At 37.0% G+C, this 17375-nt stretch overlaps 1 protein-coding gene across 5 annotated transcripts in view; it reads left to right on the top strand.

Moving 5' to 3' along the window:
- SEMA5A (semaphorin 5A) overlaps positions 1–17375 on the top strand; it is a 314550-nt gene that overhangs the window by 191777 nt on the left and 105398 nt on the right. For all 5 annotated transcript variants that reach the window (XM_030969771.1, XM_030969785.1, XM_030969762.1 and 2 more), the window contains 2 exons: positions 2441–2576; positions 5902–6106. In XM_030969771.1, coding sequence (XP_030825631.1) covers positions 2441–2576; positions 5902–6106 — 341 coding nt within the window. The remainder of the gene's footprint in view (positions 1–2440; positions 2577–5901; positions 6107–17375) is intronic.

Below are 17375 nucleotides of genomic sequence, written 5' to 3' on the forward strand. Positions count from 1 at the left end.
TCAGACTATCAAAAAAATCTATAAACATGAGTCTCATGTCCTTCTAGAACTTCATGAAATTCAAGAAAACATCGGTACAGTTAATAATATTAGTGAGATGCGTTTAGTGATATAAGCAGGGATTTATCAGCTCCAATGATGATTGATTCTGCAGAAGTTGTAAGCATGGAACTTCATGTTTTGGACTTCCTTTTGGCCTCCTTTGAAATAAGAGACACAAGCATAAGAAAGCAAATTGCTCTTTTGTCCTGGTATTTAATTTGTATATCCTAACTCTTTTTTTCACTTGTTGGGGTTTTTTCCCATCATTATGGAGTTTCTATAGTAGGTTTTCTTAAGCCTTGTGTAAATTCCAGGGTAAGCTTAAAAAAAAGAGTGGAGGAAAAAAAACCCAGAGAAGAATGCTGTGTGGATCAGTTGCCAGCAGTTTTAGCTGCAACAGGAAATCTGTGCAATTGACACCATCATTATCTATTCCTTTATCTCAAAATGAGGAAAAGAACAATGCAGTTTCCATATTAGGAGCTTTCATAGCTTTTAGGTTATATTCTTTACACTATGCAGAATTACTTTATTGCCTTGTACATCACATTTTCGAGGCAAACCCAGGAAATTGTATGTTTTGTCCAGCTGCCATTTATGTTTATTTTTTTTAACATGATATCTTGTAAGCAGTCCAAGTTTTCGTTGTTGTTTTCTCTTTATGGGTTTCTGCAACTTGCATTCTTATTGCTGTACAACATCTCTTGGAAGACAGGATTGTTGTGGACGTGTCGTGTCCAGGCATTCCAAAGGATCTAGAGACATACCACACATTGAAAAACCTTACTTATGTCATGTAGTCATTTGTTGTATGGAAGTGTCGTGGGTTTACAGGAAGCAGGTTTTCTGGGAATGGAGTGGCCAGAGGCCAATTGGTGTCCAGATTTTAAATTGACACCAGGCTTGGCCACTGAGGGTGGATGCGCCTCTGAGAACACAGGGGTTAGAAGCAGAGCACTCCCTTGAGCTCTCTCTTTGATTTCCGGCCAGCAAAGAGGCAAGGCCTCCCCTGCCCGGCTTCGAGCTGGGCGGGGGAGGGGAAACCTGCAGCCCGGCAGAGGTAGGCCTGACCCCTCAGGATGGAAGGGTGGTGGGGACACCAGGAGGCGTTGGGCAGCCCCCCCCAGGAGAGACAGAGGGAGAGAGGCCCTGAGAAGATTTGGGCAGCACCCCCAGCTAGAAGATGAGAGAGAGAAAGCTGGTACGGGCCTGTGGCCTTGAAGTGATATCGGCTGTGGAGAAGGAGGGGGAAGGGGGGAGTGCAGCAGGGAAGGAGCCTGGCCGCGTGCAGAAGTTTGTTAACCCCTTTCTGGACAATGAAAACCTCACAGAGCATTTGGACCTTTCCCAGAGGGGAGATGGAGTAGATGATAAAGAAGAAATGAGCAAATGAATGACAGTTGGAGCAGTGAGTGAGGCTGGGAGAGTAAAGAAGAGGCCGGAAAGAGATGATGGAGTAGCTGGTTGCTGGACTCTTTTTGGTACAGCCATGGACAGAGCCATGCTTCCTCGCGACACAGAGGCTGCATGCAGGGGGGAGGCGATGGCTCAGAACTGAGAGGGTTCAGTTTTGGAGACCCCCCGGCCCCAGGGGGTAGACAAGTATGGGGGGGACAGGAGGTCCCGAGATGAGAGAAAACTGTGCTTTTTTTTGGAACTGGTCATAGCACCCTTAAAAGGATAACCCTTGAAGCAGCTCTGTTCCTTGTCCAGTGGTGAGAGCGCTGGGCATGCAAGGAAGAGGTCACCATGGCCCCAAGAAGGACTCCTCTCCTCTTGATGGACTGGAATTGAGTATTTACAGGGTGATGGATGGAGAGTTGAAATTTGGAAGATGTATTGGAAATGTGGTGGGGGGGAGGAGGAAATGCTTTTTGTGGAGTTTTCATTTTCCAGGTGTGTGTGTGGGGGGTGGTTTTTTTTCCTTTTGTAGTTTAGTTAATAAACTTTTTTTCTAAGGTAGAGGCCTGCCTTTGCTTATTTCCTGGTCACATCTCACAGCAAACACCAGGGAAGTATATTTTCATGGGGCACTGGCATTGTGCCAGTGTCAAACCACGACAGGAAGAAACTTCATTAGTCCCTGAGAATACTATCATCCTGAACTTTGTACCTAGAAAAGAGGTGTCTCATGGTATTAGAACAGCAGCACAAAGTAGGAAGTTCTGAGTTTTTCCCCACACCAGCTTCTTGGTAAGGCTGACAAATATTCTAAATGCAATGACTATGCTAAATCAGTTCATAATTTATCATTATCTTGAGATATCATCTCCTGCCTGATCATATCTGCTTCATTAATTACTTGAAGGATTGAAGAGTTATTGCCTTTTGATTTATTTTTCAGCAATTTGACTTCTTAGTGTTATTACATAGGTTAATGTATTTATTTCTTTTGCAGGAACAGCATAGCAGCCTCAGCAGTTTGTGTTTTCAATCTGAGTGCCATAACTCATGCCTTTAATGGACCCTTCAAATACCAGGAGAACTCTCGCTCTGCTTGGCTTCCATATCCTAATCCTAACCCTAATTTTCAGGTATGGATATGTGGGAGAAGGACAATATTTTATGTGAGCTTTCCTCAAAGTACTGTATGGTTCATAAATTATAAATCCAGTTTTTCACTATATTGTAGCCTAAGACCCTAAAAAAAATTATAAATTTTAAAAAGTGCTTTGAAGAGCCCCTTATTTAAACATATTTGATTTTAATTTTATCCTTCCACAAAAATATTTGGGCTGAAAAACAGATGTACTTTGAAGGGTAGGAGAAAAATGGCTTGACTTCAATCTTCTGTCAAAATAAAACACTATGGTTGTCTGTCAGGGTGACATTAACTCCTGTCTGAAGTATGATCAAACTACTAATCTCTTTTACATTGTATTTGTGCAATTAGGACTTAAAAAATGGAACAGTGTCTGGCAGAAAAAAGGAAGTGAGAGGGAGGTGGTAAAGGAGGAGTGGTCAGAATTTTATATATTTTTATGTGCAAGGTGGTTCACACTCCCTGAAGAGTCAGATTAAAAGAATTTGTGATATCTTCTTCCCCTCATTTGAACTTGTTTGCCTCAGAGAGTGTAATAATGTGCAGCTGTCTGACAGTGTAAAACCAGTTAGTCCAAGGTGGGTCATTTAGAGGAACTCTGCAAAAAGAAAGGGGTATTTCAGTAAGCACATATGCATTGTTTTCATCTTTTTCATAGTCACCACTCCTACCAGGACAATTTTAATGAGTGTGCTTCTTGCAAGAGATATGGAAGGAAAAGCAGCATTAATGTTGTGATTAACAACAATAGCTTTTCATCAAGGTATTTAAGTGTAGTCACCTCTATCCACCTTTCACCCTCACTTAATCTCAATGCAATTTCACAAGTTCACTTCTGTTCCTGGGAGGACCTTACCTAGCTTGTAAGAGTCATAAGATCTTTGCTAGCATGAAAAAGAATCACCCACTGGGGATGGTAGGTACTTTTAATTACTTCCGGATCTATACAAATGAAGAAAAATGAGGCATAGATTACAGGCTAGAGCCATGTTACCTTTCCTAAGCAGTATGTTTGTCATCAGGCAAGTAACAAGACTCTAAGTATGCCAGAAGCTTGCACAAGTGGGCTGTATTTGTATGCAGCTTTTCTCCTGTTGTAGAAATACTTGTATTGTCAAAATAGTGATAGGAAGAGGGTCTAAGAGAGGCTAAATTTTTGAAGGAGAAAGCCTGATAAAATGCTTGTATTTAAAAATCCTATCACCTTTCTTACTAGGTAAGCACATCCAATAAAACTTATTAAACTCTCCCTACAAACTTTGCATTAATGTGGTGTTAATTATTGTGAGAGCAGGCCATACTGGATGGTACTTACAAAGAAAGATGACAGCCTGATGGCTGTGTAAAAACAGTTTAGGTCTCTGCTGTACTGTTAGTGCATGTCTCCAAGTCCCAGCCAAGACAGGTGTTGAAATTTATTTCTTAGATGGCCTGGCTGATTTTAATGCAGCTGGTACTTCATCCAATTTACAAGAATAGTGACAACAGTTGTATCATATCTCACTGAGCCACAAACAGCTTTGAAGGCAGAGCTAGTGTTAAAAGCTGTAATGTGGCCTTTTACAACGCAATATTGAAGGCAATTGATGTCAACTGATCTCTAGGTATCTCTAACATCCAACTTCTCTTCTTTTGCTGATGCTGCTTTTTATTCCCTTGAATAACTTTCTGCTACATTTCTGGCTCCATAACTGCAGCAGTGATGCATGCTAGAAGCTAGTCTAATGCTTAGAGATTTAACCATTTTTTGTGACTTTGTGACTTTAGAGTACACACCTCACATGGATGAGATTTATTCATTGACTGCATCATCTGTTTCCTTCCGAGAAATTACTTTTATTTGGTAGAGTAGTTATGATAAAGGATCAGAAGTTCTGTTTGTGTAGTCCCTGAAGTAAATTTATCCTCTGAGTATTCACCTACTCAGTAGCCTCAGACAAAAGTCTGTGATTTGAAGGAATACTACTGCTATGTAGATATAGTAACATCAGACATTATGTTTCCAAGACTGGTTTATATTAATGAATTATTTTCCATTTTAGAATACTATTGGAGTCCCAGTTTTGGGGAGCATCATTTTTTTCAGAGATCATTGCTTTTCTCTTTAGACAGGTCAATGTCTTATCATAAGGACCAAGGACCATTTGCATTTCAGAGTGCTATGGCTATTGAGTTGGAATTTTTCCTGCTTGATAGATCCAGAGAACTTCTTTGGTGTGGTTTATTTTTTTCGCTGGTCTGACATACAGAGCAAGTAACTGTTTCCTGACAGTTGCTAATTTATCATTCTTCGTCATCTGATCTCCCATTATGAAATACTTTGTTTGACTTTTTTAGCATTTGTGGATTTGGAACAATAACTCATTTTTGGATTGAGAACATGGTAATAATAAAAAAAAAAAAACTGGCACTGTTTTGCTCATACTGTAATTCATGGCATAGTTTATGACATAGTAAAGCAGAATGAAAATGGTGACTTAGTTATGCCTTTCATGTCACCCAAATATTTGATAAATGTTGTGAAGTAGTGCTTTACTTCTGTGATGCATTTTTGCCTGAGTAAACATGTAAATGTTTATATATTCCCATGCATTAACAAGTTTTCTCTTTTGTGTTCTCGGTTGAACACAAATATGTTGTAATTAACTCCCAGTTATTTTGCTTTGTTTATTTGTGTTTGAAACTTGTCCGTGCAACTAGTGGAATTTTTCATGTAAGAAAAGAGCACAGTTTTCATATTTAAAATATGGTCAATTTTAAAGAAAAAAAAAGTCTTTGCTGTGGATAGTATTTATATAGGCCTCTAGCCTGTCCATTTTTGCTACTTAAGATGGAGTCCTAAGAAGCTTCTAGAATACATGTTGTACTGTCACCTGGGATTCCTGTCAGACCCTGGCTGTGGTAGGTCATGGGGTTTCCTTGGAAAATTTGTTATGATTTTGGCACTGAGCTCTGTGAAAAATTATAAAGAAAACTAGTCAGAAAATAATTTGGTTTTTTGAATGGTATTTTTTCTCTTTCCTGCCCTTTGAACATAGGATATAGCAAAATATTTCCATAATCCACTTGTGCTGGTCAGTCTGGTGCTCTTTCATATTGTTTAGAATTAGAGAGCCTCCATAGTACTGCCTCAGGAAAACTGAGCTCCCTGAGTCCTTGGACAGCCTGGTTAGTACCAAAATGGGACCTCAAAGTCAAATTCCACATTGCCATTTACGAGATATGCTCTTGCTTTTATTTTCTCGTGCTGTAAATCAGAGGGTAAATATATTGTTATTGTTGGCACATAGAGTCATGCTATGTTTCTGTCTTTACAGTGTGGCACCATGGACCAGGGCTTGTATGTAAATCTGACTGAGAGAAATCTTCAAGATGCACAAAAATTCTTCTTAATGCATGAAGTTGTTCAACCAGTTATTCCAATTCCTTACTTCATGGAAGACAACAGCCGTTTTTCCCATGTGGTTGTGGATGTTGTGCAGGGCAAGGACATGCTTTTCCATATCATCTATCTTGCCACAGGTATGAATCTTCCTTGCTGGGATAACTGCAAAAGTTTGCGAGGTCTTTGGGTTTTAATGCTCTGTTAATTACTTATGAAATATGTGTACAGCACCTTGAGCATCGACTTTTGACACAATCACCTGTCTATCTTCTACCTTTTCTGAATAGATCAATTTAGCCACTACAATGTCTTTTATGTCATTTTGTGAGCTCCAGTTTTGGTGTCTGCTTCCTATTCTCTTTAAAGCTGTGAAGCTTGTAAATCAAATCAAGTGTTGGAAATTCTACCAACAGGACTTCCAAAGTTTCACCATCTTTTGTTCCATTTACTTAATTAAAGGGACAAAGTTAAGGGCCCAAGACAAGGTGGTTTAGGACTCTGATAGACAAGTAACTTTGTAAATATCAAATACAACTACTCTTTCTATTTCTGAATTTTTTGCTCAAATATATTTTATTAAATTTCGTTTTCATCTCATTTTTAAGATATTCATTATGCAGTTTTATACTCTGCCTCACTGTTTGCCCATTTATATGTGAACTTAGCATGGAAAGAAAAACAACCCTCCACCTTGTAATGCCTTTGTTGGAGCTATTGCCTTCGTGGTTCAAAATTTCAATCTTCTTAAAAATAATGAGGGTGTTGGAGAACTGTTTTGCAGCACAAAGGCGTCCTCAGCTGAGACTGAAATACTAAATTGGACTAAGATGTTTAAAGCCTCAAGGCATCAAACTTAGGATAGTTCTTAAGTACTTGGGTTTATGTGCATTAGTAGGGAATAGTTCATCAAAGCAATGGTTTGTTAATGTTCAGTTTGTCTCATTGTCCTCTTTGAAAGCTAGGCAGTAACAGAAAAGCTTTTGATAGGTTAAAATATGCTTGGATTTGACCAGTTCTAGTCAAAACAGCCTGTTGGTTGGTAAATCAGGGCATTTTAAGTGAAATCATGCCAATGATAAGTGGTGTTTGTATTGTAGAGGTGTCCTGACCAAACCTGAATTACATATACATGCACTGAATTGATTCTATATGAAGAGACTGTCACTACATTGTGGTATATTTTCATTATTTACAGTCTTGGAAGCACCAAGAATAATGACTTTTGTCATAATTCTGATTGTCTTTAGTTTTCAGTTTCCCTTGGTGTGTTACCATTTACATTTGAGTCAGCAAGTGAGGATCTAAAATTTTACGCTTCATGGTTCATTAATAAATTGTGTTCAGGAGTGATTCTGTGTTCTTTTTGTGCTGCCAAAAAATAGATACTGCTCCTAAGCTCCTTGTGATGTATGCTTGTCTTTCATTCTTCTCTGTATGTCTGGTTCTGATCATTCATGGAAGCAGGGTACTTATCTTAGCTGGATCTTTAGTCTAAACTCTGCACATGCTTTCCTGTAAGTGGACAGTGTATGTTTTATAAATGTGAGAAAGCATATGATAAAACCCCCATTATATTCTTGCAGTTCTCTTGACGTAGTCAGTTCTATTTCACATGTATTTCACTGAATCACAGTGGATTTTGTTAACATTCCTTCTACCCCAGTGAAGTGTAAGTGTTAAGACTTATTTTCTAAGAAATACTAATACTCACTTTTGGTACAGAAGGTAATTGTACCTTCTTATTGTACTTTCTGCTACCTCTAAGAAAGTGCATTCAACTCTGATGTAAGTTGTGCCAGTATGCAATTTGCACTTAGCAGTGTGAAGCAGGATGGATCCAAACCATGCTGTGAGAGATGTACACCACATAACTTTCGTAGTTATAATTAATTCCAATGTTCTCCAAAATTTGTCTTTTAAAATGCACAAAGCTTCAGTGGAGAAGTACGCATACAGATTGGATTTAATAAAAATGAATGTTCTGCTGTCTTTGTTGTTCAAAGCAAAAATCCCATTTTTTGAAACAGATGGCCAATAGTTAAGATAACGTTCTTTCTCTCACCTACCCAACCTGTTTTTAGAATACAAATATTACAGGGGAGAATGACCCTGGAAGTGTAAATGTATAGTCTAATTTGATTAAACCTTAAATAGACGTAGTATTACTGATGTGGTGTTACTTTAGGAGAGACTGCGAGTAAGCAAACAAATGCATTAATCTGCTGAGTCAACAGTCTTCATTTCCTAAACCTTTGCCAAATCATCATTCTGCTAGGAGATTCTGATGTGCTAGGGCTTAACAGCTACTGCTTATATAAAATATATGCTTTGGTACTTTGGAGAAACATCTTAATCTTTCACTGTACTGAATTCTTAACACAGAATGAAGGGATATATCAATTCCTGCACATTTTGTGCTGCTGGCTTTAGGCAAGAAGAAATCCCTGGAACAATTTTCCATTATTTAAAAAGGAAGATCAAGGAAAGCATGCATGGATGAACTAAAGCATTCATGGTGTTCTGAGCTAAAAAACATCTATAACAATACATGAAATGTAGAGCAAGCTATAGAAACACTAAATATCCTTAAAACTCTCTAAGTTTGAAAGGCCTATTTCTTCATAAAAAATTATAATCCAATCCATATATCATAGTTTGTTTCCCTCCCTATTGTCCCTTCTCCCCTATCTTCATGTTTCTTTTTTCCATTTTATTTCTTCCCTACACTATAAGTGCCTAGGTATCCCATGGTTAAAAATGTTGCTGTTGGGTTTTTTCAGAATAAGATGCTGCAGCAAGAGCAGGTAGCCCTTATTCAGATGACTTTTCCCAAATATATTTATTTACTCAAATGAATAAGAAAATTATTAGATGTAGTGTCTAGTTTAAGTACATTATGAACATATAATAAACTTGAGAGTTCAGAAAAGGTAATACTTGCATTATCTGGTGAAAAACTTTAAAGGCCATCCTTAAAAACCTGCTTGGTGAAAAAACTCCCGTGTTTTTTTTCTGTTCCTCAATCCCACTGCCCAGAGAATGTCCCCTCTGTATCCTGAGTAAAAGTGGTATATGCCCAGTGGTAGATCTCAGTTATTGGGATTTATAGTACAGCATTGATGAAATTCGGGTATGACTGACCTAGAAAGAGAATATGAAACCTGAAGCATGATTTATTGTTGGCTACATTGCCTGTATCTAAAGAGTGAATTGTTCACTGAAGTGAGCCACAATTTTTATGCCATAAATCCAGGTTTTATCTGAGGCTTAAAGGTCACTGGAGGACATTACAACAGGTTTCCAAGAAGTTCTAAAAATTGCAGGTAGCAATGCTGAGAATAATGACAAAAAGAATTCTGATAGAAAAACATACAGCAATTAAAATGAACAAGTAGAGAGGTTTCATAAAGAAATTTCAAAAGATTTTTTTGGAAAATGCAGATAGAATTTTCATACGTTGGCCTTTAGAAGCATTGAAACAGGTGGTAAATCTCCACAAATGTAACATTTTTTTCCCATGAAGCCCTGAAACTGTAGATTATACAGAAACTAGTCCCAGTCCAATAAAGAGATTTGGAAGTTTGCTTGAAACTCAGTTTGGGAATGCCATCATAACAGTTTGTATTTCTTCTGTTTGTCTTACTAGATGGGAGTAAACTGATGCAAAGTACTCCCTGATATGATTCCTCTGTGATTTTTGTTACAGTTCTATCTTGTAAATTTTCATTTGTAATCAGTACACTTCATTTTTTTCTAGGAAACAACCCAAGGTCTTAGCAAGAAAAAAAGTTGTGTGTGTTCTTACTTAAAAGTCTCTGATGAAATATTGTCATTTTCCTGGCAGACTACAGCTTCTGATCAAAGTGTGGAGCTTTCACAGTTCAATACAGATGGTGTCAGAATATATGTAATATCTGTGCAGTTGCCATCCTGGAAGTTATAAGCAAAAATGTGTGCTTATATATGTTTCATACATGGCAAAGAGAGCAACAAAGATTAAGTTGGCTGCATTTTTTTCAATTTGGTGCTATTCCTGATTGCATTATCTTAAGTGCATTGAGGTTCTTGGAAGTAATCTGTAGGTAATTTCTGTAGAAAGGAGATAGAGACATTTCATCTCAGTTAAGAACCACTTTCTTTGTCTAGAAATTACAATATGAATGCAATAACAATAAGGACCAAAGTAGTTGTTATTCGAGTCAGAAGTCAACTGTGAAAGTAATAAGTAGTCTATTTGCATGTATTTATCCTTTCTAGCTCAAAACCAGAAACAGTGGAATCAGAGTACAGATGGATAATGGGCATATACACTGTGGCACACACTTGTCACTTTTTTAAAACCATTTTTCTTTTGTTGTTACAGAAAACACAGTTGTTTTGTTTTTTATGCCTTTGCATGACAAAGGTATAGTGTGCTTTTACAGGGTTGTAAAGAACCCTTGAAGTGGCTTTAAAACGATTTACCTGTAAGTTGTTGCCTTCTGGCCTTATGCAATGCCATTTCAAGTGCCTTGAAGGAAGGATACTCATCAGTTACTTTGACTGGGAAAGGTGGTGCGTGTTGGAAGACACCAGTGCTGACAGCAATGTGATGATCTTCAACATTTGTTTCAAAAAGTCAAACAGGGAGCCATAAAATTAATAACCTTACTCTCTTCCGCTTTTGCAGTGACACCTATTTCTGATAAAGGAAAACCCTAGCTGAATTAACAGTTTGTTTATATTGTTAATCTTTTCAAGAAAAAGATCTCTGCAAATTTCTAAAAAAAGATGTAAAAGATTGCATTGTTTTGTCTTGGAAGAGTCTAATGATCACTCTGGGATTTATCCTAGCTTTTCTAAGAAGGCTTACTGTATATTTCTGCTAGCATATTTATGTTATTTTCCATGTAGAATATATCTAAAGGCAAAGAAGGATAATGCAAAACTTTGGTTTTTTTCTATGTAATTTAACAAAAGAAATGTTGATTTTTCCCTGTCTTATGTATTGTGTTATCCATACTGGGCTAAGTGATTTTAAAATGGTACTAAATGAGAGTGGCTACATCTAAAATCAGGGCTACAGAGTTATAAATTATACTGTGTGGCTCCAGAGGATCAAACTGGGCATTTAAACTGTCCAGCAGTACTGCTTTCCCTTGGCTTTATCACTGTGTATAGAGATGAATCATTCTGCCAGATCCAGTTGGTGAGCTTTCTTAATAAATAGATGGCTCTAACTAGAGCTGGTTAAATTATTCATTGACAGCAATTTATATGTGAGAATTGCAGCCCTTTATTTGGTTCACAAATTACACAGCACTTATTTGTACTCATTTTTTGTTATTATAATCAACCCATAAATAGGTCATGATTTTGATTAGTTTGTTGCTGCTATTTGCTCATAGAGTTTGTTCATATTTTAGTTATCAGGTTCATGAATTGTCTGCTGCAAGTAGATGGTGTTCTGTTTTCTCAAGGGACAAATTTAACTAGGAGAAGCCCTTTTTTCTGTCCACAAATTATCATTATGTCTTTATAATTGCCCAGCTCTGTCAGATAAAGACTATAAATAAATGTCCGAAGAACATACGGTGTGTGCACTTCTGTGCTGCCACTGGAAATCAGAATTGCTGCAAGAAGAACCTACTGGCTGAAGAACAGCTGGCTCTGCTTGCATGGGAGTGAGATTAATGTGTGGGCCAGGGAGGGAAACAGATTGTAAAGAGCTGGAGACAAAGTCTCAACCTTCCATTAAAAAATAACAGCTCCTCTTTGTCATAGTGATGCTGAGCTTTCAAATCCTGTTTGACTACTTTGTAAACTTAGAATGGCCAAGTAGCCCTTCCTTCTTCCTTTTTTTTTTTTTTGGAAATATCACTTCTGAAGAAGAAGCTAGACTTGACAACTCCTATGTTCATTTGTTGTTAGGTAATTCTAATGCAGAAAATATGAAGCTGTGAGCAAGAGAGGTGAGAGGTATCTTACATGAGGCTCAGTGTTCTCCAGCTGTCTTCAAAGCTAAGATCTGTTGTGATCTCTGCCTACCTTCAAAACTCTCATTTTGCCCCAGTAGGTGAACTGCCAGTCAACAGGCTTGGTCTTAATTTTGGAAACAGTGTTGGAATTAGTCTTATTTTGTGGAGAAATTTGATCTTTGTACCAACTGTGTAGCCCTTCTGTGAATACACAGTACTCAGGACTCTTCCTGAGAGATGTGAGCAAGAAATTTTCCCTTTGAATGGATTTGATTTTTTCACATGTTGCTGAATCTCCTTTAGAATATTCTGCAGGGCCTTTTACTTTAAGAAAAAAACCCTTTCTTTTAAGGTGGACATGCATAGGAGTGATTCGATAAACCCATGCCAACCAAAGAAGAGAGTGAAATAGTTAGATCATGGGAAGAAAGAAAAGTTTGAACCTTACATGCAACTCAACTTCGACCCTAAAAATCCCTAAGTTGGATGACAAGTATTTTTCCATGATATACACAAGATTTAGTGTGAGCTGTAAGGAAAACAGTCATTAAATAGGATATTCTACTGAACTCCTGTTTTTGTTGATGTTTACAAGCTTCTTCATTCTGCATAATTTTTCCTGGTAAACCTCAATTAATCCAGAGATTTACAACTAAGCATTTACAAGCAGTGGCACTAATAATCATTGTGATTTTTTTCCCCTTGCTCTGGCCATAGGACGTGGCAAATCTTAACCAGCTAAAGAATTTCTCAGTAAAAGATATGCCTTACTTACTTTGTTATGTGTCTTGTAAGTCATCAAAATGTGAAGATGCTGGATTATATTATTTTGTGATATTTGTGTGAAGTATCCTGTAACCTGCAGGTTGTATCACAAAAGATGGATTATGTTCCATGCATTTTACTTTAATCAAGTCGCCGTGTAAAAGTCATAATATTTGGAGCAAAGAGTTACTTGTTTACAGATTAATTCTTCTAATTTTTAGGGGTTTTTTATTTTTATTTCTTATCCCATAAACTTTGGAAATTTGGTTCGATGGCTACATACCTTTAGGAGGAATAACGATGACTGCAACCAGAATAGTGGTTGCATCACTTTCCTAGGAAATACACAAAGATTTTCAACCAACAATCTCTGTAAGACTTTCTGTTTATTGCCAGATGTCCTGGCTCCTAGACCATTATATAAAGAATATAATGTAATATGATTGTATGTGTTGCATACCGTTGCTATGTACTGTGGCTATGGCTACTTTAATGTAGTAGGGAGAGTAATGAGATTAACAACTTCTGGTGAGAGGTTCTGAGATTTTCTCTAATTCCAGCTTTTTTTTGTTTCTTGTCCATTTAATTTCTTACTTAGTACTATTACAAAACAAAATCAGCATCATTCTTTCCTCCTCTATTTCTCAGCAAAAGCTGTGTTTTACACTGAAATTGCTGCTGAGGGTCTATATGGATGTATGTACTGGATTTGACTAATCTAGGGACTGAGGCACAGGGGCATGGGCTATGCAAACTACAAATAAATTTGAGTAGAGGACAGTTCCTGGAACTTCCTCTTCAGTCAAGTTGGTGATGCTTCTGGATCTGCACAGTAGTCAGTTGTCTTTCTGACACTTCCAGTAAAAATAACTGTATATGACTTGATTAAGAAATCAGGCAAGATATGTTGTGGGTTATTATCTGACAAATAGTTTTCTCCACTTGTACATCTAAATGCTTCTTTGATCTGGGCACTGAAAAATTTATTCCGTAGGAAAGCACTATCATATTCATAGCATGTGTTGGGTCCTACAAGGTATTTATTGTTTTGGTGGTACAAAGTAAGGCAATAAAAAATAATAGGAGTGGTAAGCACTCCCTGTCCAGTCAGATCCAATCAGAGTTTATATATCTCAACTTTGGAAGACTGGCAGGGATCCAGTGCTTCTATTGAATAGTAATTTTTTCCTTTGAGCACAGTGTGGCATTCTTAACTGCTGCTCTGTGTCAGATATCAAGCCTTAAATCCCACAAACCACTTCATCTTGTGATTAATATCTATATTTATTACCTACTCTACTACTTTAGTTAGAGGTTATACAACTCTTGAGACGTGCTCATCTCCATTATCTGAGAAGCCCTGTCCTACACATTGATTAAACATTTTAGAAGATCCCTTCAAAATTTGAAGTTTTCTCTTCATGAGAATTTTATGGGAAGTTAATATAGACTTCTTTGTTTGTTTCGTAGTCAATTTCAGCAACCAGTAACAACCTTATAGTTTTATTTGTCCTTTTAGAATCCAGGATATTTCAATTGCATGTCTCTTGAGAAATGTCATGTTTCCCATTTAGAGCCATAAGAACTCTTTTGTCTTCTTTGCTTCAGGGCTTCATGTTTTGTGTGTGTGTGTGTCATTTTTAGTGCAGTAAAAGCTAGATTTTGCCAAAACAAAAAAAGGGACTATAATTTCAGTATACTGCCAAATGGGCATTCTCTGGGATAGGTGTTATTCACGTCTAGCTCTTTGGAAATAAAAGCATGTTGTCAGTCACAGTCTTCTCAGCTAGTTGTATCTGCCTAGCTTGTCCTAGTTTGTCTGGAAGTACAAACTAGGTAACTCACTGTCTACTAAGTACAGCCTGAAGTACAGCCCTAAGCAGTCCTTTCATAATCATTTCTTCTGATAGTGTTGTTTTGAAAGAAGGATTCATGTCCAACAGACCAAAACATTTGAGACTTCTGAAGACATCTGATGGTACTGATAGTCTCATAGCACATGCTCACAGGTCAGTGTGCATATTGGCAGCATCTGTTTGATTCAGATGTAGTAATAAATGCACAAGCAACACTGATAAATATGCACCTTTTGTTTTGTCTGTAGGTTTAGTCCCCCAAAATGGTCTCGGTATTCTATGTAATGTTGAATCTGACATTGTTGAAATCCATTCCTTTTCTAAGCTGGAAGAATGTGTCTTTTTATATGCCAAGTTATTTTAGTGTGATGCAGGACAAAAAAAATGTTTTACTGGCCTTCTTTGAGGATGCTTGCATCATTTTTCGTGATTCTTGTATTTATTTTTATTACTGAGTACTTTTTTAGACAGAACTTGAGTAATTTAAATAAGAATTCAAAATGAGAACATTGTTTGGTAAAATCAAGAAATGTTTGCTCGATGTTGTTACAAATCATGCTTTGATCTACATAGCCTACTTGACATTTCCTGACACCTCCCCATGGAAAAAAACGAAAAAGAGTGTGAGATACTAGAGCCAAGCTTGAAATTCTCATCCATCATGTCTTTGCCAAGTCCTGAGAAACAGCTTTTTTTCCCCCAACTCATTAAAGCCTCATCTGAAGATTTTATGCTGTAGTTTTAACCATATCCTCTCTGCTTAAATTGCATCTCTTAAACCAGTGGCAATAATTAAAGTATTGTTATTCACATTTTAATATAGCTTCCTGGAGGGGTTAGAAATGGTGATACCCTGTACAGGGACATGATCAAGTAACCATGCATTGAGAAAACTGGGTACATTTCTCAGGGATTATTCTCTGCAGTAAACACATCAGCACAGGAGAGGAGGGTCAGTCTGATGCTGACATCATCTGGATGGCAGCAACATTTGTGGGGGGTATGTAGTGCTGAGGTTTAATTCCTCATAATGTTCAGAGTTCAAAGCCATTCCTTGCACCTCATTGTTGAAAGATTGATCCAGGAGAGAAGGGCCTGCTGTGGATGTGGAGGAGCCCTCCCAAATGCACTCACTGGCACTGTTTTAATGTGCATGCAGAGCACACAGCTCCTGTGGCCATGCAGTTATCAAACCAAGTCGGCAGAGAATTCAGCTAGAGAGATTGTGCCTTGTTCCCTGCTCCAAGGACTATTAAATATTTTTCCAATGTCTTTTTTAATTAAGCAGTAACTTCACAAAAAATCCCTAAGGACATGGAAGACACCTATTCCTTGCAGGGCATTAAAAAAAGAAAATCATGATTTTTCTTGGCTGCAACTGAGACTTTTCTGTCTTTGGTTCAACTGTCTCCTATATGCTGAGGGAGAATAAAGTAACTACCTGTCGCTGGTTTTGAATTTGTCATGGAATCAAATCAGTGGCCGAGCAAACAGCATAACAAAAGAAGTTTCAGTAGGGAAATGTACCTGTTAAAATATTTGTGATTAGATATTGTTATAGTTAAATGAAACAGGAAGTGAAGTTTCAAGTTTTATTTAATTTCACTTTAGGTGGTGTTATTGTTCAGTATACTGTTCTTTCATAGTTTCACACATGAAATCTATAGAAAAAAAGTTGACAATTAAATCCAGATTTCACAAGTCCCCAAATTCTTTAATAAAAAAGTTTGCTTAATATATATTATGCTTTATTTATTCTTTACTAAAACTTTTATAATTTAAAAATACTTAGATGAGATTGCAAATAAAATATAGATAAGATACCCCTTCATAAAGTCTTAAAAATAGACAATTATTTACCTCAGCAACTAAAAGGAATGTATCACAGAATGAAACATTAATAAATGTTTTCTTATCAGTTATAGTCTGTTAAGAAACTGTGGCTGCCATAGCATTTGCTTATAAGTATTCTACAGACACATGTTACTTCTAAGTGGAGTGCATGAACTCTTATGGGTACATCAATCTTCAACACAGACAAAATGTTATGAATTTCTATCTCAGCTCTAAGGCACATCTTTGGCAAGCTGAAAAATCTCCAAGATTGGAAATAGAAGTGGTAGATAAAGATGGGTCAATGAGCATGATTCATTAAATATATATATATATATATATATCTATCTATATATATATACTGAGATTGTTGAAATTAACTTTTTTGGTTAGGCAAGAAAAAACATCTGATCTAGATCTAGGAAGGGTAAAACTTTGCCACTAGAGTATAGGAGAATCCATCTAATAATCTGAGATAGTTTCATTTTCTTTGAAAGAAACAGACATAAAGATTTTTGAATGAGTTTGATTGGAGCTGGATTTAAATTCCAATTTGAAGCATGAAATGACTGCTGAGAAATGGTACACAAGTTGCCCTATTTCCTAAACTTTTTTGATTCATTGGAAATCCTACAAGTGGAAAGGTTATTTGTACCAATTTGTAATGTTTTACTTAATGGAGTGGTGGATACTGTCTCTGCTAAAAGCAGGTATTTAACTCTTTGCATGGTAGCTACTGGAAGAAAGCTTTGCTAATTCAACTGCAAACTGACTATATCCTTGATCCTTTTGAGACACTATAACACATGGAAATTTAATCTGAAAGGGACAGAAGTATTCTAAAAATTGTTGACTGTTTACAAACTTTTCCTCTGGAGAACAGTTTCCTAAAGAGAGGATTGAGATGGTGATTCTCTGGCTTTCCATTGATAGATACATTCCAAAATTGTTCTATTTTCAAATGGAAACAAAATTTTCAGAATTTTATTTTACTT

Source organism: Camarhynchus parvulus, chromosome 2 (assembly GCF_901933205.1).
Source record: "Camarhynchus parvulus chromosome 2, STF_HiC, whole genome shotgun sequence".
Lineage (NCBI taxonomy): Eukaryota > Metazoa > Chordata > Aves > Passeriformes > Thraupidae > Camarhynchus > Camarhynchus parvulus.